Source organism: Tachysurus fulvidraco, chromosome 22 (genome assembly GCF_022655615.1).
Source record: "Tachysurus fulvidraco isolate hzauxx_2018 chromosome 22, HZAU_PFXX_2.0, whole genome shotgun sequence".
Classification (NCBI taxonomy): domain Eukaryota; kingdom Metazoa; phylum Chordata; class Actinopteri; order Siluriformes; family Bagridae; genus Tachysurus; species Tachysurus fulvidraco.
Window position 1 is genome coordinate 909,656 of NC_062539.1, and position 16,474 is coordinate 926,129.

Genomic DNA, 16,474 nt, shown 5'->3' on the forward strand with positions numbered 1-16,474 from the left:
TGTTTTTTGTTCATTTTGCACAAATATTACTAAACACATTACATTAAATAAGAATATGACTGAACCACACGTGGACTTGTTATGAGTGACGTTGAGGAACGCTGAGACGTTGAGGAACGCTGAGACTGGCGTTAGAGTGAAACTGAGAGATAAGATGCTTAAAGGTGGGGTTTACGTTGTTTGAGAAATACTTCAGAAAACTGAGTCGGGCCGGCAAACAAAACAAAAACAAAACTAACGTGTAGCCAATGAGCAGAAAGGGGCTTACGATAAGGCAAGAAGTAGGACGTGTTAATATAGGATCAGCTTTCCAGCGCTGGAGAGAACTGAAGGAGCAGGAAGTTGGCCACATATTCACAGGTTGGAGTTTCCCGAGTCAATAACTCCTGAGCTAAACGCTGTTACTACACAAATAACACCTCTTTTCTATCGTAGTAATGTAGAGAGGCAGCTACAACCGCGTTTTGTGTAGTAACAGCGTTTAGCTCAGGAGTTATCGACTCGGGAAACTCCGACCTGTGAATATGTGGCCGACTTTACTTAAGACGCCGAGGCGCTTTTTTCCTTCTCGATAGGTGAGTAACGTTGGTTTTGCTTTGTTACACAGAACTAATATATGCCTTTGTCCTTTACATCATTATGCTTGTGTGGCATTTTTGCTTGTTTTTTTCTGGTTTCTGTGAGTAAGAGTTGAGGAATTTATAATTTTTTATTCCTATGAACTTTACGCTTCAACACTTTCCCTCATGTTCAGGTTCCTGATCTTGAACATTTTTCATTCATGAATCTAAACACAGATATTTTTGTTGTAAATACAGAATCAGTTTATTTTTCAGGTTATTTTTGTATTTCTCTGACTTTGTGTGGTGATCAGTGAAGGTGCACAAGTGCAGATGTGCTGCAGGTTACAGACACCACGCTTGTGCACGGCTTCAGAACAAAGTCACAAACTTTCAGATAAAGAAATTAAAATAAACAGGTTTGTGCAGCTGTTTAAACAGACGGGTCGCTGACCTGCGGCGCAACAAACTTCAACTCCAGACTAGAACATTGAGGAACATGAAAGAACCTGGAGATAATCTTCTGTTTAAAAGGATTCTTAAAAGCCTCCTAAAGCCGTGAACCACACAAACATCTAGTGTTTAAAATGAAGTGATTTATTTATAATTTATGTCCAGAAAAATTTTGATTTAAACAACAGTCATGAGATTAAATGAAGACTTTTCTGTTTCAATACAAAATAAAAATCAGTAGCACTTAATAAATAAAATAAATATTCAGAAGCAAATTAAAAATAAAATATTATATTTTAAAAATTAAGGACATTAATATATGCGATTAATTCCTGTAGCATTTATATAAACATGTTAATATGAAATATTATATACATTTAAATATTATTACATTTCTATAATATAAAAACCAAAACAGCTTTTTTATCAGGAAATAACAAAAAGCATGCAGTGTGAGTGGTTTGTGTGTTGTTGTGTTGTGTTGTGTTGTGTTGCTGGTTCTTTACACACAAACTCAATGCAAAAAATCCTGATTTAAAAAAGTACAACACAAAAGGATCGTAAGAATCACGTCACTAGTGTTATAACTGATGTATGACAACGTTACGCTAAAGTAAACATCTGCCTGCTTACAGTCTGAGTCACTTATACACTGAAGAAAGAAAGAAATAAAGAAAGAAAGCAATTTAACACCAAATATCTGTGTCCTGATCTAAACATAAATTGGAAAGTGGATCGTAGTAAATATGTTAAACCTGGACATCATGGCTGTGATATAAATACAGATTGTTTATAAATGTCACGTGAGCTCTGTTCTGTGGGGAGAAAAGAAGGAACTGAGTCTGATCCCTGCAGACGTGACACTACTTCTGACCACTGTTGAGTTCTTCTGATGAATCAAACTTTTCTCCATGTTATTATAAGACAGCTGAAAACTGCCCTCTTATCTAACACCAAAATCAAGAGGTCAGGGGTCAAAGTTTGTGCATTACAGATCGACGTGCCAAACAAACCGTTTTGCAGGAGTGAGTTTCAGACATTTTCACTCTGCACTCGGACCTTTTAAGTGTAACTATAGTCAGTGTTTGGGTGTGCTATTAATACTGTATTCTTCTTCTTCTTCTTCTTCTTCTTCTTCTTATTATTATTATTATTATTATTATTATTATTATTATTATTAGTTTTTTCAATTGCTAACACACTAAAATGACAAGCACAGCACAATTATTTAAACTTACACACAGAGAGCAAAACTCCTTCTCAAGTCTCCAAAAGTCTAAACACATTTTCTGCTTTATACACATTTTGCATTTCAACATGGCACTTTGTAAATGCCCTGAACACAGTTCTCTGCATAAGACACAACAATCTGACATAAAGTCACATGTTTGCCATTTCAAAATGACGCTACATGAGCTAATTGGCCAATTACATGTGCCACCTGGCCAAACACCTCAATGGTTAATTGTTAACACTTCAGTCAGGATGTAAGCACTACGAAAAGACCACAGGTGAGAACCTTTTTTTTTTTTTACAATGACAATGGAAGACATTGCAGAGAGAGGAAGAGGAAGAGTGAGAGGTAGGGGTAGAGCAGGTAGAGGAGTTCATGGCCAAAGAAGACAAACACTTTCAAATGAAATCAGAACAACCTTAGTAGATCATGTCATCAACCATGGGCTGACAATGCGTGAGGCTGGACAGAGAGTGCAGCCAAACTTGAGCCGTTTTACTGTCGCCTCTGTCATCCGGACTTTTAGACTGGAGAACAGGTATGTAACCAAAATTTCATGTAGTACACATGTAGTATACCCCATGTCATAGTGTATCAGTTGGGTGACACCTGTTTACATAGTGTATGACATCAGCCATTCATGAACTGTACAAGTTTCCTGTACAATGTATGTACAATGTGAGGGAAAATATTTAGGCTGCATTGTCCAAGCTGTATACTGTATATATTTTTATTTTATTTTTTCTAAAGGACTGAGAGACGACACCATGGTGGAGGAAGGGGCCGAATGTTCACCGGGGTACAGGAAGCTGCCATTGTAAACTTGCTTTTGGAAAATAATGAAATCAGATTATGAGAAATTCAAAGCCACGTCATCCAAGACAACAACTTATTCAACAACATTCAAAGAGTCAGTCTGTCCACATTGGCTCACATTCCCAAGCGAAACCAAATCAGAATGAAACAACTTTATAAGGTGTCGTTTGAGAGAAACTCTCAAAGTAACACATAGTTCAGACGAGCATATGTGGATGTAAGTACTATATTGACTGCAGTACACTACACACAACATTGTTTCCCAGTGTACTGAATAACACCATATTGACTGATTTTTGTTTGTTCTTTGTTTTCAGGGAGTACTGGAAATGGATGCTCATGCAATCCCACATGAGTTCATCTTTATAGATGAGGCTGGGGTCTACCTAGCAAAGACCAGAAGAAGGGGGAGAAACGTCATTGGTCACAGAGCCATTATAGATGTTCCTGGCCAACGTGGTGGGAACATCACAATGTGCGCTGCCATCTCCAGTATGCATGGTGTCCTCCACCGTCATGCCAACCTTGGACCATACAACACAGCCCATATTCTCACATTTGTGGACAGACTTCACAACATTCTCATACCACCAGAGTGTATGAATGATGCAGACCATCAAAGAAACCGGTACGTTGTAGTATGGGACAACATGAGCTTTCATCATGCAGCCCCAGTCCAACACTGGTTTGCTGACCACCCAACATTTCTCGTGCAATACCTCCCACCATACTCACCATTTCTGAACCCCATAGAAGAGTTCTTTTCGGCATTGCGGTGGAAGGTATACGACCAGCAGCCCTTTGTGCAGGCCATGGAAGAGGCGCAATTCAGGGATGGATAAGGCACTCAAGGCGCATCTTCCCTCGATGTCTGGCAAGGGAATATATTGCCTGTGATGTTGGCGAGGTGTTGTGGCCAGACCCGGCTGTGCGGCAGGCAAGATGCTGCCTAATTATTTTTCTTGCCTCTTTTTTTTTACTGTAATATATTTTTTTCTGAAATTTTCTTTTTCAGTTCAGTCCCATGTAAATATATCTGCTGTGCATATGTTGCACTGACTTGTTTACTGTAGTGAAATAAATAAATAGATAGATAGATAGATAGATAGATAGATAGATAGATAGATAGATAGATAGATAGATAGATAGATAGATAGATAGATAGATAGATAGATAGATAGATAAATGTTGCAATGCCATGTGTGTGTATCTGCAAATATTTCTGTGCATGTAAACAATCTGATACATATTTTAGTATTATGGCAAAGCATGCTAAAGATGGGGCTGCTTCTCATTATGCCCAACAGGGTGTAGTTTGTTAGGCAAAAATCTGGTAATATGAATGAAGTGTGTGCCATTTCATGCAAAAGTTTGATTTTGATAATGCTGTGTGTAGTTTTGGTTGCAGTGCTTTATTTTGCAGGATATATGAGGTATTTTGCAGTTTGGGTGTGTGGTTTTGTGAATTGTGTTAAGTATTTTGATAAAATCAGACTAGTTTGAAAAATTGTGTTAGCAATTAGAAAAAACTGTATTATTATTACAAATGAACCCTATGTTACCTAAAGCACAGAAAAAAAATGGTAAAAGGAAATCATTAATACTGTGAAATTTGTCCCAGATTGTGTCCATTCTGTGTTTTCCAGCATTGCTTCATGTTGCTTCGTGTGTGTGTGTGTTTGTGTGCGTGTGTGCGTGCGTGCATGTATGTGTGTATATGTGTGTGTGTGCGCGTGTGTTGTGAGTGTGTGTGCGTGTGCACGCGTGTGTGCATGTGTGTGTGTGTGTGTGCGTGTGTGTGTGTATGTGTGTGAGAGTGTGTTTGTGTGTGTGTGTGCGTGTGTGTGTGTTTGTGTGTGTGCGTGTGTGTGTGCGTGTGCGTGTGTGTGTGTGAGTGCATGTGTGTGTGTGTGTGTGGCGTGCATGTGTGTGTGTGTGTGTGTGAGTGCATGTGTGTGTGTGTGTGTGAGTGCATGTCTGTGCGTGCGTGTGTGTATGTTTGTGTGCGTGTGTGTGTGTGTATGCATGTGAGTGTGTGTGTGCCTGTGAGTGTGTGAGTGTGTGTGTGTGTGTGTGTGTGTGTGTGTGTGTGTGTGTGTGTGTGTGTGTGTGTGTGTGAGTGAGTGTGTGTGAGTGTGTGTGAGTGTGTGTGAGTGTTTGTGAGTGTTTGTGAGTGCGTGTGTGTGTGTGTGAGTGTGTGTGTGTGTGTGTGAGTGAGTGTGTGTGTGTAAGTGTGTGTGTGTGTGTGTGTGAGTGTGTGTGTGTGTGTGTGTGTGTGTGTGTGTGTGTGTGTGTGTGTGTGTGTGTGTGTGTGTGTGTGTGTGTGTGTGTGTGTGTTTGGGGTTCAACACAAAAATATGCTTAAACCAGAAAAGAAAGGAATTTGACATAGTGAGTGTGTCAGTAGTTCTGATAAGGAGCTCAGCGACGTTCTGATTTCTGATGATTTGCTGTGAACTTTCAGCTCCAGTCTTGTGTAATATCTATCGATCGTGTACACATCAGACCACTGCAGCAAAATTCCACAGAACATCAAACAGTGTACAGATTAAACACGACTCTATAAACTCGTCCTGACTTTAACAATCATGTCTAAAATAAAACAAAAATAAAAAAAATCCAGAGCATTTCATAGTGAAGTAAAATATAACAGTGTGACTTACAATAACAGCAGAGTTCTGCTGGGTTCTGTGCTCTGATTGGTCAGATGGAGTTGATTAGTTTTCAGTGACTGAGGGGTGTTTTGAGATTAAACCCACACGTCCTCTTTATCCTGACTCCGCCCCTCAGCTCTAGGCTCTCTATAAAGCTTCCCTCACTGTCACACACACTGTCTGCTGCATCCAGGAGTCCAGCATGAAGCTCTCCAGCATCTGTGCCTTCCTGTCCTGCCTCGGTAAGTCACTATACTCTATTATGTGTGGTATAAAATGTTTGACTAGTTGGATGTGTTTGAATCAGAATAATAAAGTGGAATTCATCAGGGATTTTGTGTAGGACCAGAAGTACCTTTGACATTATGCACATCAAAATATCTTCCCCACTCGACACACTGCCTCATCTGTTTGCTCCTACTGTGTTGTCATTGCTAATGATTTGTGTTGAACTGTCAGCTCTTGTGTTGAACACATGTAAAGCTCAGAACTGCACCGAGCCTCGTCTAAAATCATCCATGCTAGAAGAACATCTGCATTAGATTAGAATCTCACACATCACTTGGAATGAGTGTGTAGATGGTTCTTAAAGTCGTGCACCATTACTGATCACTCAGAGATCCTCTGATAATGAATTATAACTGTAAGACATTTTCACTCCCAATGCTCTCAGCTGGACTTTTGTCAGTAACACAGTTGGAGTTATTCCTTATAGGTAACCTTAGTGTTTATGTGACGAATGTTTCTGCTGCTCAGAGTCTACAGGTGAATCTACAGGTGAATCTACAGATGTTATAGTGGATTTTCAGGAACACGAATTCAGATTATTTAAATGACCTGCATGAAGTTCACAGCTTTGAGGTCACCACATTTTTCTTGATTAGAGTGAGTTCTTCACAAGTGTCTAGTAAACTGCCTTTAAAGTCAAATACACTCATCTTTAAACCTGAAAAAAGGGACTAGAAAATGAAGGCTGAAGGAAACCCGTTTAAGACAAACCAGTGTGTGTGTGTGTGTCTGTGTGTGTGTGTGTCTGTGTGTGTGTGTGTGTGTGTGTGTGTGTGTGTGTGTGTGTGTGTGTGTGTGTGTGTGTGTGTGTGTGTGTGCGTGTGTGTGCGTGTGTGTGTGGCGCTCCAGTCTGTAGTGATGTCTGAGGTGTGAATAGTGATGTGTGTGTAATTTCAGTATGAAAACCTCAAAGAACCCCTGAACACACTCATTATCAGCAAAATACTATTTTATCAGCAAACAGTCAAGTTCATTTTAAACAAAATTCCTCTGACCCGATTCATTCAATACAACAAATTATAAATAAAATAAAACCCCCAACAGTGCGACTGCACTCATATCATACAATTCCATTGTCTTCCCAAAAGGACGCAGTGTATTAAGGTTAAGTTCATTATTAGGTTATGACGATTTTTTTACTCTTTAACTGTGATTCATTTCTTGTCATTTCAGTCTTAGTGCAGGCAGAACAACGGATCAAATGGTGTTTAAAGTCAGAGGCGGAGTTGGGGAAATGCAAGGAGTTAAAGTCTCTAGACTGCGTGAAGAAGGCAGGAACTCGGGAGTGTATCGAAGCTGTTGGGGTAAAATCAGAGTCACTAACAGAACCACTGCAGCACATTTACTTCTTCTACCTGCATTTCAAACACACATGATAAAGTGTCTACACTCTTCTCACTTTTAGTTTAAATCACTGCCTTCATACCGAGAGCTGATTCTTTACTTTGTTATTCTGGTCACATGAAGGTTTTATGGAAACAGCTAATTAGATTTCTAGTTAATTATCAAACATGCAAGTTAACACAGATATACAATATAGTTCTGTAGGTTTCATAATGCAGGGGAAAAAAGAGGATTTGAAAATCTTGTAATCAGTAAATTGTTTGAATTTGTTTTATCAGAAAGGTGAAGCAGATGCCATCACTCTGGATGGAGGAGATATCTACACAGCCGGTCTCCATCCCCATAACCTTCACCCCATCCTGGCAGAACATTATAACACAGGTAGTGAAATCAACAGCTAAATTAAGTGTAAAAAATAAAGGCCTGTTTGTTGCTGCTACTAATCAGGCTGAGTCTGTAATCTTGATGTTGTAGGGACCTGCTACTACGCTGTAGCTGTGGCAAAGAAAGGCACTGGCTTTGGCTTCAATGAGCTAATTGGGAAGAAGTCGTGTCATACTGGTTTGGGGAAAACTGCAGGCTGGAACATCCCCATCGGGGCGCTCATCAAAAACGAACAGATTAAATGGGGTGGCATCGATGACAAACCTCTGGAGGACGGTGAGGGAGTTGTTCAAGCTTTGGTTCATCAGTTTCCACACAAACACCACAGCACCTGAGACACACATGAATCACCACCTACTAAATGGCCAAAAGGTGTTGATTAGTTCTCTATAAAAGCAGCTCCACGCATTTGTTCAGGTTTATTTATAATTCATGCACTCATTCAAAGACAGTATGGTTTCCATAGTAACAGCTCATTTACAGACTCGCACATCAGATGAATATAAGTCGAAGGTTATGGAACAACTGTAACTGCTTATAGCTGCTGTAATGAGAGTGAGAACAGAAACTAACGCTATGTTTTAGGGATTATTAAATGTAAGCAGTGGATTAAATGTAGTGTGTAAAAGTCTTTAATGAATTCACATAGAATCACTGACAAATAACTTGTGTACAAGAAAAAAACAAAAGCACAGTTGTAAGTCTGTCTGGGTAACAGAAAATAATCAACTCCATCAGTGTGAGTGTATTATTATTATTATTATTATTATTATTATTATTATTATTATTATTACTCACACTGAGCCCATGTGGTTTTTGTGTTGCAGCGGTGGCAGATTTCTTCTCTGAGAGCTGTGTGCCAGGAGCAACAAATGCCAAACTGTGCAAGTTGTGTAAAAACAATTGCCAGCGCTCTCACGACGAGCCGTATTACGATTATGAAGGAGCTCTCCTGTAAGAACCTCGCGCTCTGTTTATCTTTCAGCGTGATCGGTACACGATGATAAGACAGAGGAGGCGTTGGAGTCGTCTGTTAACTCTGTGTCAATGACTTCACTACTGCTGTAACCAGTGCAGACTGGATTTGTCCTAAAGCTCACATTTGATCGGCGTTAATCAGATCAAACATATCAGACAATCTGATACAGGAAAATAAGATCCACAAGGTCCCGATATGATACTGACTCTTTCATACATATTGATTCATTGAGTCAAACTTAATAAATGTTCATATTCATTACATAATCGTTTCCTTATGGGAATCTTCACCATGTTATCTGTCCTGCTGTTTGTTATTCCTAGTCATTATAGAAGGAATGGATTGATCTTTTTTTGGTTGAATGTTTATGCCCACCTACATGTTCCTCTAGAACATCACTAATAATGTGGTACAAACTGTTTCCTGTTACTGCAGGTGTCTGAAGGAGAGAAATGCAGATGTGGCGTTTGTGAAGCACCTCACAGCGCTCGGTAATTAAAGGGTTCTGTAAAAGTTTAACATTAGTAATAAGTAAGTATTAAAACAAAGTTCATTTTTTATTAGATAAGAAGGACGAGTATGAGCTGCTGTGTCCAGACGGCACCAGGAAGCCTGTTGATGAGTATGAAACCTGCAACCTGGCCCAAGTTCCTGCTCATGCCGTCGTCAGTCGCTTTGACAAAGATCTGTCTGACCACATCGAGTCGACTCTATTGTCACTGAAGGTTTGTGAGACAATATATTACAAAATTGTTCTTATGTTCTTGATAAATAGTCATTATTTCACACCCTATGCAGTGCTCTAATATAGAGTGTGTGTAAGTAATTGTTTTGTTTATCTAAAATGTATTCATATATATATATCAAAATATAAAATCTGTACATTTACAGCATTTAGCAGACACCCAGAGCGACTTACATTTTTATCTCATTTTTTATACAACTGAGCAATAAGGGCCTTGCTCGGGGGCCCAACAGTGCCAGCTTGGTGGATGTAAGAATCGAACTCACAACCTTCCGACTGGTAGCCCATCACCTTAACCACTAGGCTACCACATCTCTGTACATAATATCTCGTGTAAATGAAGTCTATGCTGTAATTTTTTTGTAAGCAGTAGTTTACCTTTTTTATGAATGATTTTCTTCTAAACTCCTGAAACATCTCAGACTTTTCTTATAATGTACCTTCTGGGTCTTTGGGACACTCTTCATCTCTTCAGGTGTTCATGTGGATATTTATTTTAATAAATGATTTCATCTGAGAGGAAAACTTCAAACTTGTTCGAGTTCCTCCAGAGGGAGTGTGGCATTATTTGTCTATCCAAAATTTACACTAAACAAATCAAGAGATGTTTCATGACCAAGGATCTGTTTTTGTGTCACAGGATAAGGGTCTGTTCTCCTCTGTGGGTCCTGAAAGAAACCTGATGTTCAAAGACTCGACGTCGAAGCTGACGAGACTCCCAGAGGTCACCAACTCCTTCATCTACCTGAAAGCAGATTACTGGGACTCCATCCACTCCCTCAGGAGAGGTAACATGCTGTCAAACTCACTACACTGAAGAAGCCATATAAAATTATAATCAACAAAATCTAAGATTCTTGAGCTAAGATAATATATAGAGCAGATCAGATTATTGAGCTTTTCATTTCTTATTCTATTGGAAGATTATGTTGTTTCTTGCTAGAAACTAATTCTTAATATTAACAAAAATCACTGCAATAGACCAAGAAAGTTGATGTTTTAATATAGTAAAATACACCTGCATTAGGGTTAAGTAGCTTTTTAACAACAAATCTATTTCCTCTCCAGATAACACAGCTAGCGAGTCGTCCCAGGCTATTAAATGGTGTACAGTGGGAGTAAGTCAGAGGGCTAAATGTGACTTATGGAGCGGCAAAACTGCTGATGATGAAGGCAACACCAAGCTGCAGTGTGAAACCAAAGCTACAGTTCAGGACTGCATCAAAGCCATCCTGGTAAACAGACACTGTGTGTTTGTCCTTTCTGTGTCGTCTTTCTTTCTTTCTTTCTTTCTTTCTTTCTTTCTTTCTTTCTTTCTTTCTTTCTTTCTTTCTTCTTTTTAAAAAATATCTTTGTGTGTGCAGCTTCATGAAGCTGATGCTATTGCAGTTGATGGAGGAGAAGTGTACACTGCTGGGAAGTGCGGTCTGGTGCCGGTCATGGTGGAGCAGTACGTTGCTGGTGAGTAACACCAGTTAATAACTTTTAAAATGAACGCACTTCCTTTAGCAAAATCCTTCAAAACCCGTAAGCTCTGATAAAGAACTATCATAAACCTGTTGATGCTTCCTCATAACACCAGACAGCTGCTGAGTTCTGCATTGTGATTGGTCAGATTTATTGGTGTTGATTAATTCTCTAATAACAGCAGAATTATATTAATGCACTTGTTCTAATAGTTTAGTGTTTCTATAGCAACAGCACACACACAGTCAGGAGATAAGTCTAATTCAGGGCAGTAAGAAGTGTTTTATTGGAATTTATTACATTTGGATAACTAAAGATTCTGTTTTCTTTCTTGACAGAAAAGTGTAAATCTGAGTCAGGTAAGTTCACTCACATTCTCAAGCTTATAAATTAGCTGCATGAATAAACTCCCACCGTCCAGTTGTCTGTCTGACACCTTTCCCAGTTTATGGTGACCTCTAACTCATCAGCACTCACCTAAAATCTGTATCATAAATCATGTAATAAATATATAATGATTTGTTTAAACCCACAGATATCGTAAGGCCCTGTACTGAGTGTAAGTCCTTCCTCTCATTCTGTGCCCCTATAGGAGAAACCTCCTCCTATTACTCTGTGGCTGTAGTGCGCAAGAGCTCCGGTGTGACCTGGGAAAATCTGAGAGACAAAAAGTCATGTCACACAGGCGTGGGACGAACCGCAGGCTGGAACATTCCCATGGGTCTCCTCCATGAAAAATACAAGAGTTGTGACTTTCGTGAGTCAGAAGATAGACTTCCTGTTTTATGATGTCATCATCCTCACACCTCCTTCACACCTCCTTCATACCTCCTTCACTCCTCCTTCACACCTCCTTCACACCTCCTTCACACCTCCTTCATACCTCCTTCACACCTCCTTCACACGCTCATGCGAGTGATTGCGAGTGATGTTTTAATGTAGATAAAACCATGCTGAAATATAACATGCTGAATATTAGTTTTTTTTGTCCATAGCAACATACTTCACTGCAAGCTGTGCTCCTGGTTCAGATCCTGCATCAAATCTGTGTAAACTGTGTAAGGGAGACGCCACAAACAAATGCAAAGCCAGTCATGACGAGCCTTATTATGGCTATGATGGAGCCTTCAGGTACGATTCACATCACATCACGTGACGTTAAAGACGGCTTTGTGTTTAACATCAGCAGGTGTTAGTGATGTACAACTGTGTTGGAAAATTAATTTTATTATAAAATAAACCTTTTCTGATTTCTAATTGTAATTAGCATCAGCTATTACTGTAACTGAACAAATAGATGGTCTGACATGATGAGGAATGTCTTAGTGTGGGTCTAAAAGGTTTGATTACTAAGAGACTGAATACTGAACTGAAATGGTGTTGAGTTTGTTGTGTTTGTGTGCTGCAGGTGTCTGGCTGAAGGTGTTGGTGACGTGGCCTTCATTAAACACACCACTGCAACAGATAACACAGATGGTGAGTCACAGATCCAGTGAATATTCAACCTGTTTGTGTGTCTTTGTGTGTGTCTGTGTATATGTGTGTGTGTGTGTGTGTGTGCATGTGTGTGTGTCTGTGTGTGTGTGTGTTTGTGTTTGTGTGTGTCTGTGTGTGTGTGTGTCTGTGTGTGTGTGTGCATGTGTGAGTGTGTGTGTCTGTGTTTGTGCGTCTGTGTGTGTGTGTCTGTGCGTGTGTGTCCGTGTGTGTGTCTGTGTGTGTGCGTGTGTGTGTGTGTGTGTGTGTGTGTGTGTGTGTGTGTGTGTGTGTGTGTGTGATGTTGTGAAGGAGTCTCCAGTGTCAGGACAGAGGAGTTTACACTTCTTTGTGGTATCTCAGTAACTTTTTTATGTTTGTATAAACTATGAGAGATAAAAGCGGCTGGAAATTAGTTAATTAATTGAGATCTTCACCAACACTTCAACACTTTCCTAACACAAACCACAGTAATCTGCTGTGAAGTTTCTTTAGAGTGTTCATAATGAATCCCCCCCCCCCCCCCCCCAGGTAATGGGCCAGCATGGGCTAAGTCCTTCAAATCATCAGACTTCCAGCTCATCTGCCCCGGAGGCTCTGCTGAAATTACTGAATACCAGACGTGTCATTTAGCCCAAGTTCCAGCTCACGCCGTCATCACTCATGAAGGAAAACGAAAGGAGGTGGTGTCGTTCCTCAAGGACCAGCAGGTGAGTAGAAACACCAGGCAGAGTTCACCTGTGTCCAGCATCAGACGTAGCTGCTCCTTCCTCTTTCTCAGGGATGTAGTTTTGCTTTGGCTTTTAAATATAATTTTGTAATCCAGTAATAAAGTGTTCTGAGCAGAATAGAGCTATCTGTGAGCTATCATGAGCGTATCTGCTGGACGTTTATATGCAGACCATCGTTGTGTCCGATCGCCTTCATGGTCAGAACCTGCTGTGTGTGCTCCACACGGTTCTTTAAAAATATTTACTACAATTGATTGGCATCCTGAAATTTTAAGACAGACATGAGACTCGAATTGACCTCAACGAACTCGGCTTTAAATATCCGCCAGACACCATGTGATGATGCAGGATGTTCTGTGCTGCTCAGTGACCTTCTCTCCACAGACTTACCTTTGGATTGATTCAGAATGAACTCACTGAAACTCTCTGAGTGACTGTTGACATTTCCTCTCTGTTTTTCAGGAGAAGTTCGGTCCTTCTGGCTCAGACCCTGACTTCAGGATTTTTGACTCTACAGATGGAAAATCACCGTTTAAAGAAGGCACCAAATGTCTCCAGGAGGTAAAACAGAGCTATGAGGAATTCCTGGGACAAGAATACTTAACCTCCATAACATCACTGCACGAATGTCCAAAGGCCAAGTCCGGTAAAAACACTTCACAGTTCACATTATACAATCACTGACGTGAGAAAAAGAAAGTACACCCTCCTGGTCCTCAACTTCTATAAAACAAACAAATGAAATAATCTCTGGTGATTGTTTTTAACATCTAGTCATATAGAGACATCAAAGTAAAGCAGCTTTTCAGTTCATCCTTCCAACCTCCATATCATTAAATTATTAAATTGTTCGTTAGCAGCCAGGCGTTACTAATAAAACACACGAGATGAGCTCATCAGTGTCTAAGGTGTGTCTAAGGTGAAGCAGCACATCTGTAGTTTGGTGTTGTGGAGCACTCAGGTGTGTGTCTACATTGAGCCACAAGCTCAGACAAGCAACTGTTGTGCTCATCAGTCTGGGGAGGTTATAAGGACGTGTCCAAACAGTCTGAAATTCACAGTTGTAAAGTGAGAATTGTTTGTTCAGGACAGGAGAGAGAACGTCCAGGTGAACTCAGTCCACGGTCAGATCATTTAACCCTCAGAGGTATAAAGACAAACCCAAGAGCTACGTCATGTCACCTGCAGGCCTCAGTTAACACATTCACTGCTTATGTTCATGACATCACAGTCAGAAAGAGACAGAACAAGTGGAAGGATGGAAACAAATGGCTTCTCTCCAAAAAGAACGTGGAGCATGAGTTTAGGCAAAATGTGAATAAACCCCAAAATGTTCTGAAAGAAAATGCTTTGGCCTGATAAACACACAGAGTTAAAGGAGGGTGTACTTTCTTTTTCCCCCATGACTGTAAATGTTCAGGGCTGAAACAGTATAAAAGACAGAAATGATTATTGTCAGTGAGCTTTAGGCTTTTTATTACTTCTAGTTAAACCCTGGCTTCCTGTTTAGGATATTCTACATTTTAAATGTTTGTTGTATGGAGTTTTTGTTTCATATTTTATTTCTTTATTTTCATTGCATTATTCTTTATTTCTGGTTGTTTGTTTTAATCAAATCATCTTACAATCTTAAAGACTTATTTAATTTAAGGTTATTTTATTTTTGTGTTTTTAGAATTGCAGTTATATATTTTTATTTTCTACATTTACCATCACTGCATTTTTTTTAATCTGTTAGCGCTTTGTTGTGCTTTATTATAATTATTTACTTTTTATTTATTTATTTATTTATCTACTTGTTTGTTTGTTTGTTTGTTTGTTTGTTGTTTTATTTGTCTTGTTTATTTATTTATCTTATTTATGTATCCTTTTTATTTATTTATTTATTTATTTATTTATCATTTATTTATTTATCATTTTATTTATTTATTTATTTATTTATTTACCATTTTATTTATTTATTTATTTATTTATTTGTCATTTTATTTATTTATCATTATATGTTTGTTTGTTTGTTTGTTTATCTTTTGTTTGTTTGTTTGTTTGTTTATTTATTTCAGTCAGCCCGCTGCTATGATCTGTACACAACAGTGAATTCTCTGTTTTATATACAATTTAAACGTCTCTGTGTTCTTTGTGTTCTTTGTCTCCATCACTGACGTTTCTTTCTGTTTGTTCTCCACAGAACTGGAGGAGGCCTGTTTCCATACAATTTGTACAGCATCCTAAAAGGGTCCTGTTTGTCTTGGACACATTACAAACATCTGCCTGTAGATTTCTCTCTCATTGTTTTTGTTTTCTGAGCTTTTTGGAATAAATGGCATCTGAGTGTGATTTGCTTTTCCATTCTTTATTCAGAAGCTGTCTGAAATAAAAAAAGAAATGATTAACAAAATGTTGTTTTTTGTTCATTTTGCACAAATATTACTAAACACATTACATTAAATAAGAATATGACTGAACCACACGTGGACTTGTTATGAGTGACGTTGAGGAACGCTGAGACGTTGAGGAACGCTGAGACTGGCGTTAGAGTGAAACTGAGAGATAAGATGCTTAACAGTATAATGACATCAACTCCAGGGTTTGGGGAAGATGGAAATAAAAAGTCCACCAGCAGTTGAGCTGTGATGATCCTCAGGATGAACAGAAGTCCTGTGTCAGATGAGTGAATGAAGTTCTCAGACATGGGACACGTCTCAAACACGGAATATGTCTCAGACAAGGGACACATTTCAGACACAACACACATCTGAGACACAACACACGTCTCAGACATGTCTCAGAAACGGGACACGTCTCAAACAGGGGACACGTCTCAGACAAGGGACACATTTTAGACATGGAAAATGTCTCAGACACAGAACACATCTCAGACACGGAACACATTTCAGACATGTCTCAGGCACAGGACATGTTTCAAACATGGGACATGTCTCAGACACAGGACACATCTCAAACACATTACATTTCTCAGAAACAGGACATGTCTCAAACACGTCTCAGACACAACACACATCCCAGACACAACACAAGGGACATGTCTGAGACACGTATCAAACACGGGACAAGTCTCAGACAGGTCTCAGACATGTCTCAGACACAACACACATCTCAGACACAACACAAGGGACATGTCTCAGACAAGTCTCAAACACGGGACACATCTCAAACACGGGACACGTCTCAGACACGGGACACGTCTCACACACAACACACATCTCTGAGAAAACACAAGGAACAGGTCTCAGACACGTCTCAAACACAGGACACGTCTCAGGCACGCAACAAATTTCAAACTCAGTCACCATTACTCGGTCTGTCCACACGGTTCATAGTGCCAGAG

At 39.5% G+C, this 16,474-nt stretch overlaps 1 protein-coding gene and 1 long non-coding RNA gene across 5 annotated transcripts; both read left to right on the top strand.

The window, feature by feature from the left end:
• Positions 1-2,194: 2,194 nt before the first annotated feature.
• On the top strand, positions 2,195-4,838 carry LOC125139916. Its single transcript, XR_007139059.1, has 3 exons — positions 2,195-2,785; positions 2,998-3,280; positions 3,381-4,838. It is a non-coding gene; the product is annotated as an uncharacterized LOC125139916 (long non-coding RNA).
• A 997-nt stretch (positions 4,839-5,835) lies between these two features.
• Positions 5,836-15,523, top strand: LOC113636907 (serotransferrin-2). Of its 4 annotated transcripts, none has more exons than XM_047806064.1 (17): positions 5,836-5,959; positions 7,179-7,309; positions 7,628-7,730; positions 7,824-8,009; positions 8,561-8,687; positions 9,148-9,203; positions 9,277-9,437; positions 10,098-10,245; positions 10,526-10,692; positions 10,822-10,918; positions 11,263-11,283; positions 11,460-11,681; positions 11,920-12,055; positions 12,333-12,400; positions 12,929-13,107; positions 13,591-13,774; positions 15,314-15,523. In XM_047806064.1, exons 1-17 carry the CDS (start codon positions 5,920-5,922, stop codon positions 15,355-15,357), a joined length of 2,070 nt encoding a protein of 689 aa, XP_047662020.1. In that variant the 5' UTR covers positions 5,836-5,919; the 3' UTR covers positions 15,358-15,523. The 4 variants fall into 4 exon arrangements, with proteins under 4 accessions (XP_047662020.1, XP_026993067.2, XP_047662019.1 ...); XM_027137266.2 differs by having other exon boundaries at positions 5,854-5,959; positions 11,517-11,681; XM_047806063.1 differs by lacking the exon at positions 5,836-5,959 and having other exon boundaries at positions 7,115-7,309.
• The last annotated feature ends 951 nt before the right edge of the window (positions 15,524-16,474 follow it).

Excerpts from the sequence above, each read along its gene's own strand:
- LOC113636907 (XM_047806063.1), top strand. The coding sequence starts at position 7,130 with ATGACGATTTTTTTACTCTTTAACTGTGATTCATTTCTTGTCATTTCA. Across the intron at positions 10,693-10,821 it reads ACTGCATCAAAGCCATCCTG|CTTCATGAAGCTGATGCTAT; the intron begins GTAAACAGACAC and ends TTGTGTGTGCAG. Across the intron at positions 13,775-15,313 it reads ATGTCCAAAGGCCAAGTCCG|AACTGGAGGAGGCCTGTTTC; the intron begins GTAAAAACACTT and ends TGTTCTCCACAG.